This window comes from Zootoca vivipara, chromosome 5, assembly GCF_963506605.1.
Source record: "Zootoca vivipara chromosome 5, rZooViv1.1, whole genome shotgun sequence".
Classification (NCBI taxonomy): Eukaryota; Metazoa; Chordata; class Lepidosauria; order Squamata; family Lacertidae; genus Zootoca; species Zootoca vivipara.
The window spans coordinates 74,154,339-74,179,933 of NC_083280.1; the positions used below are offsets into that span (position 1 = coordinate 74,154,339).

The following is a 25,595-nucleotide window of genomic DNA, read 5'->3' on the forward strand; positions in this document are numbered from 1 at the left end:
ACATACTCCAGACAGTGATTTAACAATGGCTCTCTGTGCTAAGCCCTGACTCAAACAGATCCCCTAATGCAAAAACATCATGGGAAATGGCAAAGAGGGACACAGGAAGTGGAGGAGATTTTTGAAAATATACACTCCTCCCATTATCCATCAGTTGCCCAGGGACAAAGGGAATAATAGAATTTGTAGAGTTAGAAGGGACCATAAGGGTCATCTAGTCCAACCCCTGCAATGCAGGAATATTCTGCCCAATGTGGAGCTCGAACCCATGACCCTGAGATTAATAATCTCGTGTTCTACCAACTGAGCTAAGGAGGACCATAATAACTTTATTCACACTACATTTATATGTGAGTGGGGCTGGTCTTGCAAAGAAGGGATCAAGGTTCGTGAACACAGCAAAATAACCACAATCATAATAAAACCTCTTAAGGGACTTGGTTTCCAGTCAAATGTAAAAATCATATTTTGATCAAGAGATACACCGGGTCTCTTAAGTCATGGTCAAGTGATGGTTCTGAGAGGGTGGGAGATCCAAAAAACGTTCGGATACTTTTCTGAATGTAATGAAAAAGAGTTATTCAGTTAGCTAAACCAACTTTACATTGCAGCCACCCAAAGTAACAAGAAAAAGCTAATCCAAATGTATATGAACATCATTTGATCCTCATCAATCAATGAATCTTGGGCTGAATGTGTGAACTTGTGTATGCTTTAGGTGAGACCCCAAAGCTCTGCCTGTGGTGTAACATGACTTTCTCACACCTACAAGTAATCACCTGGTGTCACAGAACAGCGAGAACAAGCTTTAATTCTTCCGTTTAACCTTATGATCTAAGATATCCCTGATCTAAAACTAATTTCAAAGGCCTTTGAATGTTCCTCATTTAGAAGTTCAGTTCCTCATTCTAGGCATGAAAGACAAAGAACCCTCCCTAATTTAAATTTTAAAAGTGAAAATTAAATTGAAACCCTGGGCACAATTCACCCAAAGCCAAGCTCACATTTCAATGTGAGAGAGTTAAGCACTCTCAATGGTCTCTTTCCAATGGAAGTCAACAGAATTCTGTTGTCAGGCAGAAAACCTACATTTAAACATATTCTCAGCTAGAAAGACTTAATAATGAGTAGGATGAAGTCTAGATAGAACAACAAACCAAACCTTCCTTTCCATCACAGGAATTTCGTCTCTGCTTTTTTGGTTGGAAACAAACCATAGTTTGCTTACTTTGACAAAATGGAAAACTCTGGTCTGCCTCAAACCAAGAAAGCAGGGAGTGAGGAGCCCAAAAGTTCAATCAAACTTTGTTTACATAATGCCAAATCATAATCTAGCATTACACCCAAACCACTTCTTTCTCTCATGTTTCATGGTACAGTTGTACCTTGGATCTCGAACGCCTTGGCTCCCGGTTTTCAAATGATTTTTGGAGGCCGGACACCCGACAGCCAACCAGAAGCCACGCTTTGGTTTCCAAACATTTTGGAAGTCAAATGGACTTCCGGAACAGATTCCGTTCAACTTCCAAGGTACAACTGTACTACCATCTTGCCAGTCATATCTGCTGGCTTTGGATCAGTCTTTGGATGCATATTTGACCAGTAGCTCTCATGTATCAACATTGGGTGGGTGGGTGGGTGGGTGTCAAAAAGGTTTTGGGGTGGGGGTAAGATCACATTCAAAGTGTGTTACCATTAAATAAAAAGAAAGAAAGAAAGAAAGAAAGAAAGAAAGAAAGAAAGAAAGAAAGAAAGACAGACAACTGAAAGAAAATGCTATGACTAAAAAAAAAAATTCCGCTCTTAGTTGCTCAACTTTCACTTTTATGACATCATTTCCTCAGTTCTCTAACTTATGCAGACAGGAAGATGTCAGTGTAATGAACCACTTGCACTAGAGAGGGTATGTATGGGTAAAGGCAATGAACCAACATTAAAATGTGTTAAGGGGCCAGTGAGAGATATAATTTTTTTTCTCTTTCAAATTTTCTTTGCACAACTTTAACAAACTGGGAGAAAAGTCCAAATATTCCTGTTTTGAGGTCACCTCTGAGTTCATGGGTTTTGTTGAAAATTTCCACAAAGATTTTTTAAAAAAACAAATCTTAAGTTCAGCAAAAATACAAGTCAGCTCTATAAACAGGACTGGAACATAAATTGCTCGATGTAATTTTGGGCTGCGTAGAAAGAGAGCTACTATCAACAGACATAAACATTCATTTTCAGTCACACTTCTGAGTCATATGGAGCAGAGTCAGATTGGAAGAGCAGGTCTGGATTCCTGTACTTCACTCCACTTGAGAAATAGTGCAGGACATACAGCCCAAAATGTCATAATAAACAGAACTGAGAAGGGAGGGGAGAGAAAGAAAACATGTTTTTCTCTCTGTTCCCCCACTCCCCCCCCCCAATTTTCCTACAAGTGAATTTGGTCCTTTTTGCCTTTATAAGTTAACCAAATATACTTCTCCCAAAAATCAAAGCCCAAAGGCAGCAGGCCAAACACAGTTAACAGATAAATCGCTGTTCCTGATTATAGAGGATTTCGTTCATGTGTTGTGGGCTCGGCGACAAACGTTGCAGCAAGCAAAAAGAACACCATTTACACATCGCGTCAACCTATATTCACATAGAACAGAAAAGGGAAAGGATATACTTTTGAAGAGCAGCGGACTCTCTGGAAAAAAAACTTTTTAAAAGGAAGAAAGGAAGAGGTAATAGCCTCTTTGTTGAAGGTCAAGGCTTTCAAAACTTGGAAGTGCTCTGCTGTTGCACACTGCATAGCATTCTGTGTATTAAATATGTTAAGAGGCGTTAACATCACTAAGATCACTGTAAACAAGGGTGAATCACCAGTTCTGTTTTTGTGTCCTTTTTGAACTGGAAGACCTGAGCACTCTCTTCTTCTGTTCTAACGTACAAAATAGCATTGCCTCTATAAACCTATCACCGTCTCCTTGCCAGCAGTTTCCATTTAATTAAACTGACAGCAAAACAGGGCCCTGGCTAATGTGATCCAGACCAGTTTTCCTACAATGTAAATTCTCAGGCATGAAATTACATCTGAAGCAGACACAATAATCTTTCTATATCTCAGACATAAATTTAATCTTCACTAAAATAACATTTCCTTTGTCTAGATTGGTCCTGTTCAGAATTCAATTGTGTGTGGGGGTTTTTTTAATTTTTTGAGGGGGGGGGAGTTTGGTGAGTTACTCATTAAATTCTGGGGGGTATTCACGTCCCGTGAAATATCAGGGATAGACAACTTCAATATCTGTAGGTGCCATCTGTTCTCCCAAATAGAGGTCTGGGACTGGAAATGTCTTTTTCCAGGACAGACTGTGGCTTTTCATGGACATTACACCAGAGTGTTACACAAAAATCCAAATACTGATTTTAACATTAAATTTCTATACCACCCTTCAGGGCCGTCTTAAGCATATCTGGCGCCCTGGCACCATGGTGCGAAGATCCCTCCGGCGCCCGCCCCCCCCGCCCCGTTTCCCAGTGCGGCTGTTTGATGGGCGTCGCGTGCAGCGCGGCTGCCGCAGACTCAGCAGCGCGGCGTCCCCCTGGCGGCCCAGCACCCTGGGCCACCCAGCCTTGCAATAGGGCCGGCCCTGCCACCCTTCATTTACACAACAATACATGACATAATACAAATACTGTAGAAGCAATAACCACACTCATAACAGTTTTGAATTGTTCAATTAGCCAAAGGCTTGGGCGAAGAGGTCCTAGTTGTGTGTCACTTTTGTGTGAACAACTCCAAGTAGCTGGGGTATCATTTAAATTACCCAGCACCATGCACAAGGACCAATTTTGTGGTTGGGACTCTGACAATTAGCTGGGTCAATTCAATAGGGCTAAAGCTAATGGTTTACAAGCGCCCCCAGGTGTATTACTAAATGCAGACACAAACTCACAAGGTGATAAGATAAAATCACTTGCTACCTCCTCCCCCCACTTGATTCTCTCCTGTTCTTTCTAGAGCTTCCTATAACAGCTTGGCATTGTTTGCCAAAAATGAGGAAGTCAGCTCTTTGTAGGAATGGGTCTAATGCTGGGTAGTGCTTATGAAATTACATGCATGGGTAGGAGGCACATTGAAGCTGCTTATATTCTAAGCCTGAGTGATGGAAAGGACAGAAAATTTCCCGCAAATCATTTCCTCCCTAGTCAAGTACTTGGAGCAAAACCCTGGTACGTGCCCAGCCCCAAAACCCTTGCCGCCTAGATGACTTCTAAATATTTGGAATTATTATTACCTGCTAGATCAGGTATGCAGAACAGCCTTTGACATGCCCACTCACCATGTTTACATGCTCTGGGCATGTCGGGCAATCTAGCTGAAAAGTACTGTTGTTACAATCATCTCTCTCTTTTCCCAAGAGAATTAATTGCTGTGTTTTCCTAGAAAGTAGAAGTGACTTGTTTACAAAAATCAATCAGCACACCTACACACTATTACTCCCCGCTCCCCAAAAACAGTTCCCCTTTCAGGTTCGTCAAGCAATAAACAGCAGTGTTGTGCCAGCCTTTTGAATGTCCCAAAGGCAACATTAAACAATAATTGTTTAGGACTAGGAGTACAAACACTATTACTGATCCACTTTGGTATCATAACCATTTTTGGGCAAGGGCTTTGATTCTACAAGTATACCAGCGGTAAGGTTGGCTTCTGTCAGACGTGTGCACACCCACACTCCAAAGCTGTTCATTATAAGCCAAGGATATAGCCACAGAGACTGTTGCGAAAGTGTCAAACCACTGACGGCAATGATTCACCCAGCCAAATACATCCAGTACCATGGTATCTCTGGCTATTAAGTCCTGCAAAGGAAGATGTTCACAGTCTATGCTGCTGGTTATTTCAGATATTACATTACAGACTTTGGGCCTGGTTATCGATAGTATTGAGCTCACCGCAGGCCTCTCGACTATACAAATGTATCAGTTTCATTCATGGCTCCCCTCATCCCCAAGAATTCTGAGTACAGTACTGATGGAAGTACTGCCAACTGTGTCAAAGATTATTAGACACACATACCCCTCCAAGAGTTAAGGTTTCCAGGTTTCCCTGGGGCAAGGAAATGAATTTTAAAATAATTTTAAATTTGTAGTATTGATACACTCTGTGGGTCACATGGGAGTTATAAATTCACTGTTTGACTCTCAGGGAACCCTATAAGTGGCCAAAAGTGAAACCAAGTAATAATATTGCTGTGATTTTGCTTCCCTCTGTGCCATGTCAGGATCTTATCGAGTAGATTTACACAAGCACTTCTTGCGTATTCAAATTCATGTTGGTCCACAACATGGATGCAGTATTTTGACGACTCAGTTCCAGAAGTCTTATTGGCTCCGGACCCTGTGCCGTCTTTCTCTCTCATATCCCCCCCCCCCCGATATGGGTATCCCCTTTCTCAGTTATGGAGATAAGTATAGAGAATATTATCAGTAATTTACAAAGTCAGCAAGAAGAAGCATTTGTTAAATATGGGCAAAATACTACTATTTGTGAAATTTTCAAATCTATGCAGTTGAACGTAGGGGGCTTCCCAATATTTGAAAAGCGCCCCCTTTCATATCCTGATAACATAAAAGCTTCAGAGAATTTAAAGTAATGACATGTTGGAAATACTTTGTTCCATTGACAACCCAAGATGTGGATCAGGAATAATGTTCAGCCATGTTGTTTGAGAGGGAGACTCTGTCTAAGGGTAACCAAAGGAGACATAGGACGAAGAAGGCAAAGGATGTAGTAAGGTATAAGAACAACTCAGCCAGACTCACCCCTACACCTACAGGTTAGCAAAGCAAAGCTGCTGCAGCTTGGTGCTAACTATTATGAGTTAAAACAGCAATGCAGCTGTAATGGTAATCTCCAGAAATCAAAGAGCAGGATGCCCCTGGAAGAAGCACAGGAGAATCATGTGTGCCCATTGGATGCTCCCAAATATGTCTGCTTCAGGAATGATACTGCATCACAGCTGAAAGCGTCATAGGTCAAAAATGGTTGCATGAATCTGCTCTTGAAGTTGGGCCTTTGAATTTTCCTGGTCATCCATCTGCTTGTGGAGGCTCGCCTGTCGCCTTTGACTAAATAAACAATCTATGGCCTTTTAAACCATGGGGTATATATGCTATATATTTTCGTGTTTTTATATTGTAAACCATCCTGTGATCTTTAGGTGAAGGGTGGCATAGAAAACAAACAAGCAAACAAACCATCCTTGGGGATTAATTTGCACAGAGAGCTTAACATGTTGACTCAGTCTCTTTACAGATGCATCTCTAGCCTTCCAAGGCTTTAGGCTTGTGTGTCAACACACATCCTTTTATAAGTACAGACCTGATTAAAATCACATTTTAAAAACTAGTCATTAAATTAACTAGGTTCTACATGACATTAACTAGTCATTAAAACTAGTCATTAAATTAACCGGTTCTACATGACATTAACTAGGTCTGGGTTTTAAATCTGCAAAGTTCAGTGTTTCCAAATTCACTGGAAGTTCCTACGGTATACTGCTTGGAAATTATAGCTCCTTTGGAAGAAAGCTGGGCAAGGATCACAAGACCTTTTTTAAAAAATATACTTTGTCCCTTTGGACTGAAACAGCTAATCATTAGCCACCTATTTATAATGTTTACCCATTTAGGATATTACATTAACACTTTTCTTTATGTGGTCTAGCCATTATTTTATGTGGTCTAGGCAACAAAAGTTATCCACCACCCAAAGGCATGTCATGCGAAGGCCAAAGGCATTGGCTGAGCTCAGGCACACAATGGTTTGCATTTGTATCATTTGTTGGGCATCTGGAACGGCACATACTTCCCTCAAAGAATTTCCTCCTTGTCTGAAACATGGTATTCATCGTAATAAACGCTGTACCCAGAAAGTCATACATGGAATAAACAAAAAGGAACTTCAAAACACTACATTAGGAGGATTTTATTTATCCTTTTTTTTTTTTACCAAAACACACACAACAAAAATCCCATCGCTTTGCATTTTGAAGTTTTTCTTACTGGCTTTTTAATGTGGAAATGTAAACAAGGTGTATGACTGTAGGGTAATGTTCTAGTCTGAAAGTATTTGAGCACTCGAGTGAAGCTATTTAAAGAATGGAGTATTCAGTTCCTCAGGCCAGATGCTAGTATAAATATGTAACTATGCTCACATTGCGGAATAAAGGTATTTTTAGTTTCTGCATTCGAACAAACAAATGACTAGAGCCCATAGAGGGATAATATACTCACCCCACCCATCCCACACAATATGTGCTCCTCATAGCACCATTGCAAGATTACATAGGATCCATTCATTTTTCCAGGATTGAAAACTAGATATCAATAGTCTGAATAATGGTTGCTGGAGAATGAGAGTGGGAGATTGCTACTGCCTTCATTTCCAGTTTATACGGTCCCTATAGGTTTGCCACTGTGGGGGGAAAAGGATGTGAGGCGAGAGGGCTGATCCAGAAAGGCTTTTCATAGCTACTGAGCCCCTGGTAGGCTGGTGGGTTGGCTTGGTGGGTTGAAACTTGCACAAGCCTTCTGCAACTTGCACATGCTCCAGACCCCCCCCCCAATTTCCCTGTGTTAATAACAACAGACATCACCCTATATATATTTACTGCCCTGTTCGGTTTGACAAAAAGCACTTCCGCAAAGTCCCACTCTTGCTAGAAAAATCCTAATGGTTACCGATTTCCCCTAGAGATTCTAAAAACATGTTTTTGTTTTAAATGTGTTAATCTGTACTTGGAGGGAAAGAACTAGGACTAGAACATTCAAGTTTCGCCAGTTCTGCTGTTCTGTAATAAAGTGTGAAAAGATACTAAGGCAGTGAGTTATAAATGCTGGGGAAAATCAGCAGATGCATCGTCAAACTATCCCTCTGTTCCTTTCACCAGCATCAGTCAAAGGAAAAAAGAAGACACAGGAGAGGAAAGCGGTTCTCTCTCTGTGTGTGTGTGCGCATGTAATTTATTATAAAATCTATGTAATATGGAGCAGTACTACTAGCGTATCATCAATACCTTCCCTGTTTTCACTAATAGGATTCACAAGCCTATAAAGGACAATGACCACACTCACGCCTCCTCTCTGAGCCGTAAGATATGACTTCGAATAAAGCTGTAAATATATCTCCTGATACTGGTAAAATTTAGAATTTCTCATCTCATGGCTTATTACGCCATCAAATCCCTCTCCTTGTATCTGTATGGACTTACAAAGTCACAATTATAGGCCATGAGATAAATATACTCCGTGTGTGTGTATATATACACATATACACACACCTAACCTAACCTAACTTATGTGGAAATAGCATGGATGCTTTGTGTATTATGGTGCTGCCTAGAGATATTAAATTTATTCCAATGCAGGTTCCTGGAGTTCATTCATCAGATATTTCATGCTCCTGTTCTGTTAATGATTCATTTGTCCTCAGCAATATTTATATTCTGAAGTGTGGTGTCTCTAGCCGACAGCACAATGCTCTGTTGAATTACCTTTTTCTCTCCCCCCCCCCCCGCCTTTCACAGCGTAACAAAGTTGAGCACAGACAAATTGAAGATGGCCTTTGGAACACTGTCAGAGTAATACCTGCTTACAAAGCATATCCAGACACATTATTCAAGCCACATGAAATGCTCTGGCTGTCAACGTGCCCACAAAGTTACTAAACTGGCAATCGCAAAACAAGAGTGCAATGTACATATTTAAAAGTTTAAGGTGGTGGTAGAAATGGTTGGGACACATTCTTTCGTAACTAGGCTCTTTCCCAATTTTGCTTCCCCACAACTATTTATGCAAGAATTCCAGCAGTTATATGTCATGAGCTGTGGTAGTATCTTCCTTCTTCAGGAGGTCCAATCTATGTGGTGTCTACTCAGAAGTAAACGTGATTGTGTTCAGTCTTGCTAGGACTGCCATCTCAATGACCCCCTCCATATTACCCACAAGTGAGAAAAGCATTTCTTTATCATGTTGCAAAGGCAACCTAGCTGTGCAAATTAAATTACGTAGGGAGGAATTCATTTAGAATAGCAGATCTTAGTAAACAAAGTTTACACAATCACAACTTGCCCAACCAGATCCTGCCAGCAAATCAATTTTTTTAAAGTACACATTCTCATTGTTTGACTTCATATGATATTATATTGTACCAGTGATTTACTACACACTGGTCTTGCAAGGAAGTCCACTAATCCAGGTTTGGTTTAGCTTTCCTGCTCTTCATCTCAGTTCTTATTCATCCATTTTACTGTAGATATTAATTATTACCCCTGTAACAAAGAACTCATTTAAATAAATATAAAAGTCTTAAATAAATAAATACTTCCACAACAAGAGCCCATAATATTCCACACGTACACCAGGAGTTCTGACACCATTTCAAAATCATTGGAGGACAAACTCATGACAAGAAAGGATCAAATGGCATGATGAGTTCCAACAAAGACAATTAAGGACTAATATACAGGATAGCGTGGGACGCAGGTGGCGCTGTGGTCTAAACCACAGAGCCTAGGGCTTGTTAATCAGAAGGTCAGCGGTTCGAATCTCTGCGATGGGGTGAGCTCCCATTGTTCAGTCCCAGCTCCTGCCAACCTAGCAGTTGGAAAGTACGAAGTGCAAGTAGATAAATAGGTACCGCTTCGGCGGGAAGGTAAACAGCATTTCCGTGTGCTGCTCTGGTTTCACCAGAAGCGGCTTAGTCATGCTGGCCACATGACCCGGAAAAACTGTCTGCGGACAAACGCCGGCTCCCTCTGCCAGTAAAGCAAGATGAGCACCGCAACCCCAGAATAGTTCGCGACTGGACTTAACTGTCGGGGTCCTTTACCTTTACCTTTTTATACAGGATAGTAAATAAAGCAATGTTATTTATTGCAAGACAGCCCTGTAATAGTAAGCTTATCTTGATGTTACCAAAGAGAGGAAACGGACTAAAATCTGATAAATATGGTCACAGAACACCAATAGAGTTTTTAATTACTTGCTTTACCATCCTATTTTTATATTGAAACAGGGGTATGCTAATGCATGTGGGTTGCAATTTCTCAAAGTCGTTTATGTTTCGTCTGTTAAGTTTGTAAGCACAGTTGTACAATACTGGTATTACAAGACTACTAGGCAATTTCACATACCTGTTTAATCAGGAATATTCAATCAACTTCAGTTTATGACGAGGATTACACCCTCTGTCCTACCTGTATACTTTAAGCAAAACCAGTTTTCTTACAGGTATTTCAACAGAGAAAAAAGTAGTTTCACATTTAAGGGCACGATCCAGACAAAGCTGTGTACTTTAAAATCTCACTGATTTCAGCTGGAGAAGGCTAACCAAATGCTCCAGCTGGCCCACTGAAACCAATGAGGCTTAAAGTGCTTATCGTGGCCTTCTTTCTAGTTCTTTCTGTATATACATATACAGCCTAGAAACTACAAACTGAATTATAGGGGTAGAAAGGAAACAAACATTGGATATAATGAAGGTCTTGCATAAGTCAATAGCAATATATTGGAGCTTGACAGCTCCATCTAAATCAAGCTAGAAGGTAAAACAATATATTCAGGTGTGTATTTACATTCCTTGAAAAATCAGAGATAGTAAAGTTAAGTGCAGAGGGGTGTCCACTCCAATATTCCAAGCCCATTCCATTTTTATTTTTTAAAAGTTTCTAGTCCTTTTATTTGTGGTAAACTAACCAGTTGCTCAGCAAGAAGTAAACTTGCTCCAACCTTCTTACATTTTCAACCAATGAGTACAAAGATACTGTGATGACTGGTGTGAACTTGACGGTGCTCTTTTAAGGAATTTTTGAGAGACCAATTAATTACATAGTGATCTCCTCATCACTTCAATTTAAACATACCACACCATTAGTATTTATGCTGCACCATTTTGCATTGCTTATGATGTTCTGCCAGTATGCCACTAAGTCTGCCCCATCACAAAAGGGTTGGCTATGGGTCAGGGTCAGGGTCTTTCAATGTATCTTAACGTGTCTGGCTTTTACTTTGTTTTCCTGCAGGTTTTATACTTTTGTTCCCACTCCAGGCCTTTGGAATAGGTTTAAATCAAGATAAATGTTAATGCAAACAAAATATTAGCACCGAATATTCGTATCTTGTGTAATTTACAGGCGGGGACAGTTTGGAAGGATGTCAAAACAGGAGATTAAATACTGACTCTATCAATTTGATGAGCTCAGCTTGATGAACAAAACATGGTAGGCTGAACTTTCTCCCTCAATGATTTTATATCACAAACTGAAAAGGGGCTTCAGACAAGACAATAAGTAGGCCATCTAGGGGCAGTCGAGGGCAATTTTTTCAGCAGGTTTAAATATACTACCACTGCCTTGGGTGTTGGAACTCATGAAATATTGCATCCCTGGAGAAGCTAAAAATCAACAGTACTTGATTCACCCAAATTCTCACTAGGCAACTTAGTAGTCCAGGGGGATTCAAAGAGCACATGGCCAAACATAAACCACAGGCAAATCGTTTCAGTCCCTTTGGTTTGAAGGTACAGTTGTGGCCCTGAAAAATCTAGGGGTGGGGAAAGTTAACTAACCTTCATAAGAAGACAGAAAATACTACTTGGGTGAAACCTATAGCGATAATAAAACCAAGTGTTAAATATGCTTCTCTGAAGTTTCACTATCATTAGGTCAAGGACTTGGTTCATGTTGTATTGTATATAGCCTAGTGCTATCCAAGGTCCTTTAACTGAAGGCATCAAGGGATTGGAATGGAGACCTTCTGCATGCAAGCATGTGTGCTCCTACTGAACTATGGCCTCCACAGATGTCCAAGTTGTCCTACCATCATCTTGTGATTTCAGGGCTAATCTACAAGGTCCAGACTTATCTGCTACAAACACATTTATTGAATGGTAGCATTAACTCGAAGCCATAGAATTCTGACTGTTACACTTAGCGGAATGAAGAGATGTAGAATAAGCAAAAGAAATGTTAAGGGGCAGGAAGCAAGGTAGCCTGTGAAAAACGGAGACAAAAACTGAAGCAGAAAGGGGGGGGGAGAAAGGAGAGTCAGTTGAGAGTCAGTTGACTACATGTCTACCATAGTAGTACATAGTACGGATGCCTAGCACTTGTCTACCATATTACTGTGTACAGACATCTACCCATAACACTGAAGTGTCGCAACAATTACACACACACAAATATCTGGTGAAATTTCAGGTACCCCACACCTGTTTAATCCTAGCCACTGACTGCCAACCCAAAGAAGAAACATTTACAACTCCTATATGCAGGCTCAGACTTTGACAAGTAGAAGACAGGAGCATAAACTCAAGCCCATGAGCTCCACAAATGGTGGAGCAGCTACCAAGAAGCCTTTTTATGTACTTTTGGTGTTCAAAGTGATGCATGGATGGTACAATCAATTAAACAGGCACCTGCAGTTTAAAGAGAAGGTGGTCTCTGAGGTATTTATAGTCCCAACAAATTCTGAACGTAGGAATATCAACAAGAGCAGCACTGCTGAATCAGGCCAAAGGCTTGCCTAGTCCAGAATCCTGTTCTCACAGTGGCCAGATTCATATGGGAAGCGCACAAGCAAGACCCAAGTGCCAACAGCATTCTCCCCACTTGTGGAAGAAGCATATCTATAGCATACAATGTGAAGCAGCATTTTAAAAACAAACACACTACATTAGTTCAAAAGAGACAAAAACAAAACAAAACCAGTAAATTGAAACCGGTGACTCCTATCCATATTATTACAGCAGCTCTTTTTGTATGCTGTCCTTTACAAAAGAGTTGGTGAAAAGACATCACAGATCTACCAAGACTTGATCAGGGTTTTGATAAGAGCAACAAAATCTAAAGAAAGTAAAATACATTGGGATGGGGGAGCTAAATGGGAGGAGAAAAAGAAGTTATTTTAAAATGGATGACTTACCAATGAATCACCCAAAGAAAGAACCAAACTCCATGGGAGACATTCAGCTGAGCAGAAAATCAATGTGTTGAGTTAAACCACAAGATTTAGATTGAAAAAGGAATGTGATAAAGGAGAAATGAAAGAATCATTGTAAGTCCTAAAGACAACAACAAGGAGGACAAATGTTGATGCCTCCGGCACCGAAACAGAGACTAGTGCGTGCACATAAAAATATATATATATTGACAAATCGGTACATGAAACTATTAAAACCACATAGAGAGTTTGGGGGGTTGCTTAGGCTAGGCCCAAGGCACAAATGCTCTCTCAGCATTGGGTCAGTCAGACACTATATGGCAGCCTAGGCTTACTGAGTGGTGTGGTATATTGATGGGAGGATGCTGTCCCCAAGAAGGCTTGCTGGGCACCTATCTTGGTGTCATTTTGGTACCAGGTGAGGGCCTATTTAGAAATTTATGAGGCTTTTTAGTTCCCTGTTTGTTGGGTTCAGTTGCTTTATATTTGTTTTATTTCTGCCAGCTGCTTTCATGCCGTTCTTTTTATACAGCACCATGTTTATTAGTGAAGTCTAGAAGTGGGACATTTGTACATTGTTTTCTCAGAAAGGGTCAAAAGAAGGAACTGTTGCCAATACTCATAATAGACATATTTAAATCAATGGACTTAAGATACAATGTATGGAGTGAGTAACATGCATGATATGACAATACATTTTTGAAAACTGAAGTACATTCATAAATAATCTACTTTACAAGTCTGCCGAGGGGGGAGGAGGACCTGTAACTGCCACTATGAGCTCACTGGAGAAAGGGTGGAATAAAAAATGCAGTAAACAAACATACTTATGCAAACATGGTTTTCTGAGAACATTAAGAAGCAATTAAAGAAGCCAGTTTCAATTTGCAAAACTAAGGGCAGTCAGCTCATTAAACTATGGAAATAGTTAACTATTAGTTCAATTTAACATCTCCGCTTTAAACCAATCAAACAATTACAACAAACAATTAGAGCCATGAAAACAAACAAGCATATACAATATCTCAGTAGAGGGACAAAATACCCAAGAAGTTTTGTGGTACCTTAAAAACCAACAAGTGACTCACAGATGGGTTCAGATGCTGTGGGCAAGAACCTACAAAAGTAGAGTCAAGAATATGCAAGTTCAATGCACAACAAATGGGTTAGCCTTCCTCAAGGACAGAGCCTAAAGTTCTAGTATTGACAGAGTGGTGGTTGTCAGGCCATTTAATAAACACAGTAGCTTCTCACAATTAACTAAGCCATTGCCTGCAAAATCAATTTTTGTTACTGAGAGCAAGAGAAAATACCATCAACAGTAAAACCCAGGTGAAACCGCCAACGACTGTCCAATTCAAAACCTCAGTTTACAAATCTGCAGCTAAGGAAAGTATAGTAGTAATGTACTCCAACTGATCATTAGACAGAACATGGATATTACGGTTTATTTATAATTATTAGGAATCTATTTTACATAATGGGTGAAGTTGGGTTTTTTTGCACTTCTAGCTTTCTGGAGAGAGGTCAAGAATAGAGAGAGAAAGTTATAAAACATGGTCAGAGCAGGGTCTAACAATTCCACTTCACAGAGCTTAGGCAGGTGTTAACCTGCTTGCACACACATTTCGGTGTCAGGCCCCTGTGGCATGATAGGAATAATTTAAGCCAATGTTCATTCGATTTATGGGGAAAAAAATACTTGTCACAAATGAGCAGCTAAGTGGTTGTTTATAGGCCTGGTCTTTTGTGTGCAAGCAGCTATCAAGTTAACAGACTAAGAAACTAATGTCTGATGATTTGCTGTGCAACGTCCAAGGCACAGCCACAGAGCAGTTTCTAAAAGGGTGCAATGATAGCCCTGGATACAATGACAACCTCTATAAATTTACATACTGGGTTAGTTTACAGCTGGTAGCTGAATCCTACTTTAGTGACTGGATCAGCCTTGTTCTACCTAACCAAGGCAACCCATAGTTCGCCATAACATTAAAACTAGCAAACTATGGCTTAAGTTTGCTCTCCAAATGAGAAGTGGAATCCCACTTCCAACTGTGACGTTGGAGCGCAAGCACCACCCACACTTTGCTGAGTCAGATGCGATGCTGTTTTGCCATGATGTCCAAACCAACATACAGAATATGCTCACATGCTAAAAACTGGTTTTCTGTCACTTTTACATATACGGATGGAGCAATCATCATGGGATAAACAAAGTACGAAACCCAGTCTGTGACCCTTGTGGGGTACCTCAAAGGGGGGCGGGGCGGGAAGAAGGAATGTGCATTTTCCACAAGAGGATTCATACCATTTTAAAGCTGAAACACCAGAGAAACCGTGGTGCAGACATATCCTCAACTTTTGAACCAGAGATATCATGGACTTTAGTCTGAATCCACATAGGTAACACTTTTCAATCATTCAAACGAAAACCAAACGAATATGTGAGTTTAAGCTGGTGTCGTGCCCAAATCAGCCATCAAATTTCTAGAAATTTTTTCTCCTCTATGGGAGAGGATTAGATTTTTCTGCCTCTTTCTCATGGTGGATGTAAGGCTGGGCTTCTCTTGCTCTTTTGAGATGGCAGAGGGCTTCCAGCAGATGTTTCTCCAACCTACCCAATTACCTGCAATACCTAATCTTAAAAATCCCCAATGGGAGAAGTTGCCCTGCAATGTCTTCCTCTCAACCTTTATGGTACAGCCAACAACTTCCTTTTTAAGGGAAGTCCGAATCGCGGGAGAAGTACAGGCCACTGCAGAGATGCTTTGCAGAATGAAAGAAAAGTCATTGACAAAAACACCCCTTGGCCACCTTGAAAGTAAGCTATACAGTACAAAAGCTACACCCCACCCCTGAGAAATTCTCCAAAATTTTCTTCCCCCCAGCATAATGTTCAAATGCAATTTCTCTTCTCGTAAAACCGTGAAGAATATTCAAAAGTGCGACACACACACACACACACACGACAAATATTTGGCACAGCACGAGTTCAAACGGCACAAAAGGGGGTTAAACTGGCTATACTACAGCACCCCAATAAATTGAGCCTTTGAGAGCTAAATTAGATAATTCCCCTACACCTCTTCCTTCCATCTCAGTTCTGGCTCCTCTGTCTTATTTCTTTTTCTAAAAGCATGTTTGGCGATGAAGCCATTCATAACTGCCTATCCACAGACAGTTTGTGGTGGTGTAATTGACAGTGAGCCCACTGCAAAAAAGTAAAAGAAAAAGAAAATGCTGCTTTAATAACCTTATCCTAAAACACATTTTGTTGTATGTCTCAAAGGGTTTTAATAAAAAAAACCCCAACCTGCAGAGACATATTTTCTTGGCTTAAACACCAGTCCAGAGGATATAAATGTAGTCCAACTATAATGACATATTTATAGGCCAATAAAGCTTACACTACAGCTTTCATACTTCACTTAAAGGAACTCTGTAAGAAGCAGTGTTATATAAAATAATTTGATTTTCCCCCTTTGCAGACAGTAGACCAAGCAATGAAGATACATATGTATTTTTCAAAAAACCAACTTCCCCATCTTTAATAGACACGTTTGCACTGCATAGTTGCGAAAAAATCTGGAAAATGAATAACCCATCAGTCAGCTATTTTCTTCTGCTTTACCAAATATGGATATGCAAGTTCATTTGCTTTTTTTTTTAAATCCTTTCAATGATTTTGAAGACAAAAACAAAGCAAAACAAAAACCCACACAACTAGAGGCCCTACAAGTGAGTGATTTAATCAGACCAATTCTTCTGGAAAAACAGGTTCCCATGCTCATTATGAATAATACATTCCACAACCAAATCTATTTTTATCTGCAGAGTATTGTTGCTTTTTTGTTATTTTGATAAACAAATCAAAGAAATAGCCTTATTTATGCACACCCATCCACAACACCCTTACTACAAAGTTGGATGGGATTTCTCTGAAGTAAAGGGACAGAGGGGGACAGGGGCTAGGCCAGACCTTTTATATCACGGGTAGCAATGTGCTGTCCTCCTGATAAACTCCCATTATGCCTGATCATTGGCCACGCTGGCTGAGGCTGGATAGAAGTAGTAGTCCAACCCAAACGACACAGAGAGCACAGCAGCCATTTGGGGGGCCACAATCTTGCGCGGGTCACGTGGGATCACAGCCCCACAAGATGGCATCCTGGTTTTTCACCTCAAAATGTTAGACAGTATGCAATATTGGGGGGGGGGGGAGACAGGAGACGCATCACATTGGCTATCCCTGCTTTAGTTTGTTTTTGTGTTAAATAAAGAGATGCTAGCCCAAGTTGCTGCCACCCCATGCCTTCAGCTTGTCTCCCAATACAGTCATACCTCGGTTTAAGTACGCCTCGGTTTGAGTATTTTCTGTTTAAGTACTCCGCGGACCCATCTGGAACGGATTAATCCACTTGCCATTATTTTCAATGGGAAAGTTCGCTTCAAGTTAAGTACAAACTTCCAGAACAAATTGTGTTTGTAAACCGAGGTACCACTGTAATCCACAACAACAGAATCTGGTGTCTTTCATTGTCCCTGTTCCCTGACACCTTGCCTTTATCTCCCGATTCCCATCCCTTGCTTCTTTAAACCTCCAGCACTAGCGGAACAAATTCATTCCTCAAGGGCACGGCAGGGGGTGCCGCTATTATTTAGAATGGAGCACAAGAGGCAGGGGGAGCCACTGAAACTTGAGACCCCCCCTAAGGTCCACCACTGCATGCAACATCTATCATGCTTCTGAAGAAAAGTTATACTCAGATGAATTTATACCGGTTGCGTAGCAGCCACACCGTTCTCAGAATGCTGGAGGTGGCATCAGTCTGTGTGAAGTCTCAACAAACATCAAGACTCGCTGCAGCCACGGAGCTGTGATTCTATACGCATTTACGGTGCAATGACTACCCCAAAGCAAACCCTATGGAACTCAGTGGGCTTACTCCCAGCTCAATGTGTATAGGACGGCCGCCATATTTGGAAGCCCCTACCACAAGGGCTTAGAACCTACTTCTAAGTACATGCCAGAACACACAGTACTGCTTCCCAGCTTTAACAGGATGCAGTTGGGAGCTCTCAATCCCAGCCACCGGGAACGATCCAGAAAAAGATAAGCACCCTTAAGCCTAATTGAGAACATAACGCCATAGTTAACATGTGCTAATACCAGAAGGGCTTAAGGTGCACCTAGCCCAGGGCTGTGTGCAATCTATTAACATTCAATTTCCTGGAAGCAAAGATTCTGTACCAAGAAGATCTGGATTCTGCGCCCTTTATAAATTACGCAAATTTGGCTGAATTACATTCTTTTGCATAATTTATTATGGCCTTTTGCTAGTCATAGGGGAGCATGAGGAGGTATGGGAAAAAGCTAAAACTCTGCTGACGGTCTTTCAAAATATTATTGTCAAAATATTACTGAGCAAGCACTGGCTGCACAGTTTTAAAGGTATGTTCATAAGGACTAGAAACTTAAAAGAAAAGAAAAGATGATGTTCTCAAGAAACTGAATTCTGCACCCAGTACCACCGCATTCCATGCTTTCTCCATCCTCCTGCAGAACCACAACAGAAACACAGCGATGTTATGCCAACAGCCATGTATCTGGGAGCAGTAAGTAGCATCATATGTGCTGATTTCATGTGCAAAAAGATGTGTAAAATGGCAGAAGGGATGCAACATTCATTCTCTCAAAGGGAATACACTATCTATCTGAATGTTAACAACCATGAAGTGTAAGATTTATCCTGAAATGAGAAAAGTCTAATAGAATTTAATTGGGATGAAAAAGTAAGTTCCAAGAGAGATTTAAAGAGGGCTGAGGGGGACCAAAACTACTTTACATTTCTTGCCTGTCTTCTGATTACTCTGTGAACTGTTTGATTTACTCTCACATCCTCAGTTTACTAGTCTAAAAGTATTTTTAAAAATTCACACCAGACTTCATCTTAGGGATGGGCCAATCTATTTCTAGCCCATGTCACTTTTGCAAATGTTCATTCATAAATCTGCTCAATAAACAGCATTTTTTAAATAAATAAATAAATTGCACAGACCTTCACATTGAAATGAGAATTCAAACACGTATTTCTGAATGCATTGCCTTGCAAAATAAACATTTTTAAATGTATTTTATATATAAAAAATAGGCATTTTAAACACAAATTGATGCATTTCTCTCTTTTTGAGCCGAGAACTGCATCACAAAGGATGAAATCCAAGGGATGGCTATGTTCTAATCTCACATTAGAACAAGAGATGAAGATCATGTCGGTTGGCAATGGAATTTCCGAAGAATAGCCTCCTCAAATGCCCTTGATGCAACAGTGCGTGTACAGATTCTAAGCGGAGCACACTGGTGGCCTATAACAAATTGCAAGACCCTGCACAGACTGTCCCTGGTCTAAATACTACCAAAGAAATGTACACTTTATACAGATATATAACTTCCCGTCAACAACGCTACATCTATTTATACCCAGTAACAACTTAACCTTGTATTCAATACACGCCGAAGGCAATTGTCTCACCGGGATGGCAAGGCATGCGTTTTCACTTTTAATTTTTTATCTCCTATTTATGGCTTACCCTTGGAGCTATTTAAACATCACCTTTTCAAAAACAAAAACAACTGGGCAGGTACAGCTTCCTGCAACTCAACTGTGGAATCAATACACTTCCCCTTCTGTAATGTGCAGGGCAGGGGTGTGTGTGTGATAAAATCTATGGCACGCATCCGAAGAACTGCACAAATAGTTCACGACACTGTGTTGGTGTGGTTCTGGGTATCACAACACACTGAAGGGGGCTTCTGTTGTAGGAATGGCAGGCATCAACGATACAGCTGAAACTGAGGGGACTTTCAGCAACAACGGGTTCATTAGGGGTGGTGTGCAACATGGAGTGACTTTTTATTATGCCTCGTGTTAATCAGTGGGAAGGAACCTGGGCCACCAAAAAACACATTGGTTCAGCTTTTTCTACAGATGCTTTTTGCCATGTTAGATCCCAGAGCAAAAGAGAAACAGATAGTTCTATGGGACCCATCATTCCTTGAAGTCAAAGTGTGTGACCGTCAAGTTACACAGGATCTAGGGCCGGCCCTAATATTAGGCAGAGCATGGTGGCCACCTCAGGTGGCTAGAACATGTGGTGCGGGCAGTGGTGACATCCTCCTGATCCTCCAAAGCAATTTGGCCATTCCTGGGCCTTGGAGGACAGAACTGCATGTGTCCTGCAGGCTGTTTCCCTCGAGGGTGGTGAAGGATGCCATCCTGTCACCAGTGTTGAAGTAGCCATTAACATCAGTCTAGTCAAGTTCTGTGCACGGAATGGGACGCCTCGGGTGGTAAGATGTCTTACACTGGCTCTGAAAAGTTGACATTGAAGGAGCTACTTTAGGTATGCCTAGTAGGGTTATTTTGAAACTCCCCACCTCCCATCTTTGCCCTGCTGACCCCTCGAGCAATATTACAAAGTGATGTCAGAAGCTCCTTGATGTATAATACTGCATGTGCAGAGGGGGGTGAGGTTTATTTGAGGTACATAATCACAAAGAGACCTTGGGGTAGCGAAGATGGTTGCAAGATTCTTTAGATCCCAGCCACATGCCTCTTTATCCAACAGACGAGCGCAATGGGAAAGTGGTCCAACCAAGAGTCACAGCACCCATCGCATAGGAGGTGAACTGTGTACTTACCAAGGTCAGCCTTTTCCTTCAAAATGTCTCTAAAGTTGAGGCCGCTGTTGTGTGTGGTTTGCCTGAACCTGCTCAGCGCTTCCTTCTGCCCATTCTTTCCCAGTTCCGTAGGTCTAATGGCTTCACCCCGCAGTCCACGTTTCCATTTGGAGAAATCTGCCTGGGCCCATTTGGCCAAGTCTTCGAGCTTCACCGTGACCTTCTCTGAAGCAGCAACAACCTCATCCTGAAAGAGACAACCAAGAGAGGGTCACATTTGGCTCCGCAACACATGGCAAAAGTTATTGCTCTGAGTCTGTGACATCCGCTTACACCCATTTTGATAAAAGCTTTTGCCAGGTTCATTTTCACCACCGCTGGAACAGAGCATCCTAACCAAGAGAAGATCGGTAAATTTGTGGGTGCATGCTTTTGTGTGAAATAACTTTTCCTGTACCTCTTCCTCTTTCACTTTCTCAGACACACTCATACACAACACCCACACAGTGCTCAGAAATAGCATTCACATACCAACAACAATTTACTAGGGTGGCCACCAGTGCAATACCAAAAAGAGGCAATGCACCACAACAAAGAAAAGGCAAAAAGCGGGTGCAGATTTTAATAAAACCTGTGTAATCCACTTCCTGCATAGAGGTGCAAATTTGGAAACAACTATCATTAACATGGAAATTCAATGCATCTCACCACACTGGGGGGAACTGACCAGGTGACCTGCTCAACACATGCTCATTCATGATGGGAAACCTCAAGCCTCTGGCTCTCCCTTCCTGCAATCATTCTATCTGCAAACCAGACTTGGAGCAGATAGCTATTGGAGCAGAAGATTCCTTCAAATAGAGGGCTGTCCTCCAAGGGTCCTCATGTAGGAAAGTCTTCTGCAAAGCAGGGCACAAGGCCACTCTACCAGAAGTGGCTCGCTGGGTGGGGCGGAGCTGCTACTCTGGTTTCCTGTTAGGTGGGACACTGTTGCTCACAAGGATGGAGGGAGCGAAGGAGGAGGTGGGGAGGTTGACATCTGCTTGTGCCCCCTACACAACATGCAAGCTAAAAGTTGATAAACACCATTTCTGCCTACTCCTTCCACCCAACACCACACAAACTCATCTGTCCCTAGGTTAATATGCTGACACTTTTGCTTTAAAGTTTTGAGTGGTTGGAATGCTCATAAACATTCTGTGACATCTTGGCAGCTGAGCCCATGGCTACAAAGGTCTTAATTCAATATATTGAAGCAAGAGCTCTTACAGCCAATTGCTACAGAGATTTTTTCAAAGATTGCAGCATTTTACTTTGGCTATTTCTTCCTTTGCCAAGTCGATTTGACTAGGGAGGGAATAAATTGGCAAAACCACTATTCTACAAATCTGTGTGTTTTCTGCTTTAATCTGATCCCACATTCAAATACATCTATAGTAAATGCCTTAAAAGATTAGGATGGCTTTTCATCATCAATAGATATATCAACATCACATTTGTGGATATTTTCATTTTTAGTGGATCTGTTATTTAAGCCAACTTTTTACATGATAAAAAATATATATAGTGGTACCTCTAGTTACGAACTTAATTCATTCCGGAGGTCTGTTCTTAACCTGAAACTGTTCTGAACTAGAGGCATGCTTTCGCTAATGGGGCCTCTTGCTCCCATTGCGCTGCCGGCACACGATTTCTGTTCTCATCCTGGGGCAAAGTTCTCAACTCAAGGTAACTCTTCCAAGTTAGTGGAGTCTGTAACCTGAAGTGTTTGTAACTCGAGGTACCACTGTATATCCATGAATATTAGGCAGATCCGGCCCAACCATGAGGCTGCTTCAGGTGCCAGAAGTCCCCCAGGAAGCATGCCCATAGGTGCCCTACCAACCCCTTCGTCGCCTCTGTCATTGGTGGAGAAGCATCGCTGCCATCAGTGCCAATTCTAGGAAGGATGGCGAGATCTTGCAGAGCACTCAATATCTCACACGATTTTGGGTGAAATCTCACCCAAAATTGGCGTGCCCTTGCTCAAATTTGCCACCGGTGGTGGTGGCATAGCTGCCAAGTACCCCGTTTTCCCCGGGAAACCCCCGTATTTTCTTACCGTTTCCCACAGGTGACCCGAATGGCAAAATACCCCGTATTCCCTCGGATTACGGAGCTCCTGCCGGTGGCCATGTTCTTCTGGTGCCACGCCAACACCGGAAGTCGCTTCTACGCACTTCCGGACATGCGTAGAAGTGACTTCCGATGCCGCTGTGCCCATTTCCAAAATGTCCGCAACACCAGAAGTCGCTTCTACGCACTTCTGGACATGCGTAGAAGCGACTTCTGGCGCTGCAGACATTTTGGAAATGGGCACAGTGGTGCCAGAAGTCACTTCTATGCACTTCCGGACATGCGTAGAAGCAACTTCTGGCACCTCTGTGGCCATTTCCAAAACGTCTGCAGCACCAGAAGTCGCGTCTACGCATGTTCAGAAGTGTGTAGAAGCGACTTCTGGCGCTGCAGACATTTTGGAAATGGGCACAGCGGCATCGGAAGTCACTTCTACGTATGTCAGGAAGTGCGTAGAAGCGACTTCCGGTGCCGCGGCGCTGCTGATCCCGGATTTTTCAATCCGGAACTTGGCACCTATGGGTGGTGGTGCTTCTCTGTCAGCAGCAGATAGGGCAGGGCATGTGGCAAAAGTGGGTATATGGTGGCAGGAGCAGCAGGGCAGAAGAGCACTTCCTGTTTCACCTCAAGCGGCAAAATGGGACGTGCCTTCCATGATATCTGGAAAGAAATTTGAAACCAGGAGATATATGCATATATTCTGGGCACTGCCTTGAGCGCACTTTTTGAAAATACAATTAACCTGCATAAAAAAACATAGCCAGATGACTAATGGTTCTAGCTAGTCCTCACATAAATGATCTTAAGTAAATATGGGATTCCTGGAACACTGACTCACTAGAAAATTCCTCTGTTTATGGTACAGTTTCCCTGGCTTATATACAAATATTGAATTTAAGTCTTATCCTAAAAATTAAATGAAACTGTGATGTAATCCCAAAAGAAATGCTACAGAAATTCTACAAGTTTCCTACCAAAAGAAACTGGCACATTCTCAGGTTTCCTGCACATGTTTTCGAGATCAGAAACTAACAATACTCCCCCTGCCCGCATCCCTCCTGCCTTTAAACATATATTTTATAGGAAAGCTGCTTAAATTTAGTTGAGCCTGTAGAGAATACACATGAAATAAGTACCTCTCTCTCTTTTAAAAATTATCATAACAGATCATGTTACAACATAGAAAACATGAAATAAGCGCTTCGAGCTGTAGCCTTCCAGGAAAAATACCAGCTCGTTTCACCCATGATGAATAAGCAAAACTGTGTTTTACAGAACTCGCAAAGCTAGTAAAAGAGCAAAATGCTATAGTAGCAAAACCGACATTCCATGATTTAAGTTGGACACTTGAAACAATCAGGATGCCGCAATTCAGGGAGTGCGGAGAAGCCAGTGATTTTAATGGAGTAACTCTAGAATAAATGAACTGGGGATTTGTAACTTCAAATCAACCTGCCTTGCATTCATTATTGAACTAATGCAAATGAAGTGCTTTGAACTCCCAAACAGGTGGAATAATGCATATTATTATTATTATTATTATTATTATTACATCCTATGTGTTTTGTTGCAACTTTGAAATTCAACCTCATATTTTTTATCTTGCCCTTTCCTCCAGAAACTCTTCTGGTACCAGCCATAGGGTTATCCTCATATTATCCTCACTACAGACTTGTAAAGTAGGTTCACGATCATTGCAGTCCATTCCATTTAGGGCAAATTGCCCCACCACCATCTGTCTGCCTTCTTACTTACTTACAGGGAGTGGCTGTGGCTATCATAGCTCCTGCTGCTTGGACTCCCTGTCTACTGCCCTACCAGTTGCAAAGGGGACCAGCCAACACTATTCACAGCTAAAATATGGGACTGGCCCAACGATAAACAATATGGGTCATCACTGAATGGGGATTTGACTCTGGGCCTCTGCAGCCCAACTCAAAAAACATTCTGTCCACCACCCCTGGGACGGACTACAGGTGGCACTCCAGATATGGCTTGATTCCACTCCCATCAGCCCCAGCCAGCATGGCCAATGGTCAGGGATGATACAAGCTGTAGTTCAGTAATAGCTGGAGGGTACCACGTTAAGCACCCGGCATTGCATCATACCCTCCAACGTCCTATTCCATCTGACTGGGTTGTCACTTTGAATGCCACACTGGGGCAGCTCCCAAAATATATAAAAACATAACATTGAACATTTAAAACCTTCCCGATACAGGGCTGCCTTCAGATGTCTTCTAAAGGTTGTACAGTTACTTATCTCCTTGGGTCGGGGGTTGAATTCCTCCAACATTTCTCTGATGAAAATAGGGATGTCCTAAGGAAAAGCGGGACATTCCAGGATCAAATCAGAAACCAGGGCGGCTTTTGTATATGTGGGACTGTCCCTGGGAAGTAAGGACACTTAGAGGGTCTGTTACACTATACTGCACTATACTGTATAAAGCTTTGTATACAGCAGAGCAGCAGCGGACAGTGGGGCAGGATAGAGGCACTCAGCTGACCTTCCAAGCAGGTGAGACACCGCTGCCAACCATGAGGGGCAGGATGGTGGTGAGATTGGCATGGTGCAAAGGTAATGGCCAATCCACTCCAGTGCTCCTGCCAATGCGTTTGCGCCATGCCAGCCTCCCCAGCACCTCACCTCTCCCCCGCCAGGTCAGGTAAGCACCTCTGCCCCACCATGCCATCTGCCACATGCATGGCTCACTCACGCATGTGCAAACCCGTGGTTCCTCCCTGAGTCGGCCCCATTGGAAAACAATGTTTTCGAGGCCACAAACGTACTACCTCCAGTGTCATATCTCTGGTGGCCCAT

At 41.9% G+C, this 25,595-nt stretch overlaps 1 protein-coding gene across 1 annotated transcript in view; it reads right to left on the reverse strand.

The window, feature by feature from the left end:
- The window catches only part of ARID5B (AT-rich interaction domain 5B), a 183,970-nt gene that overhangs the window by 126,831 nt on the left and 31,544 nt on the right, over positions 1–25,595 (reverse strand). The window contains exon 3 of the mRNA XM_035137659.2: positions 20,681–20,906. Within this exon, the coding sequence (XP_034993550.2) occupies positions 20,681–20,906 (226 nt within the window). The remainder of the gene's footprint in view (positions 1–20,680; positions 20,907–25,595) is intronic.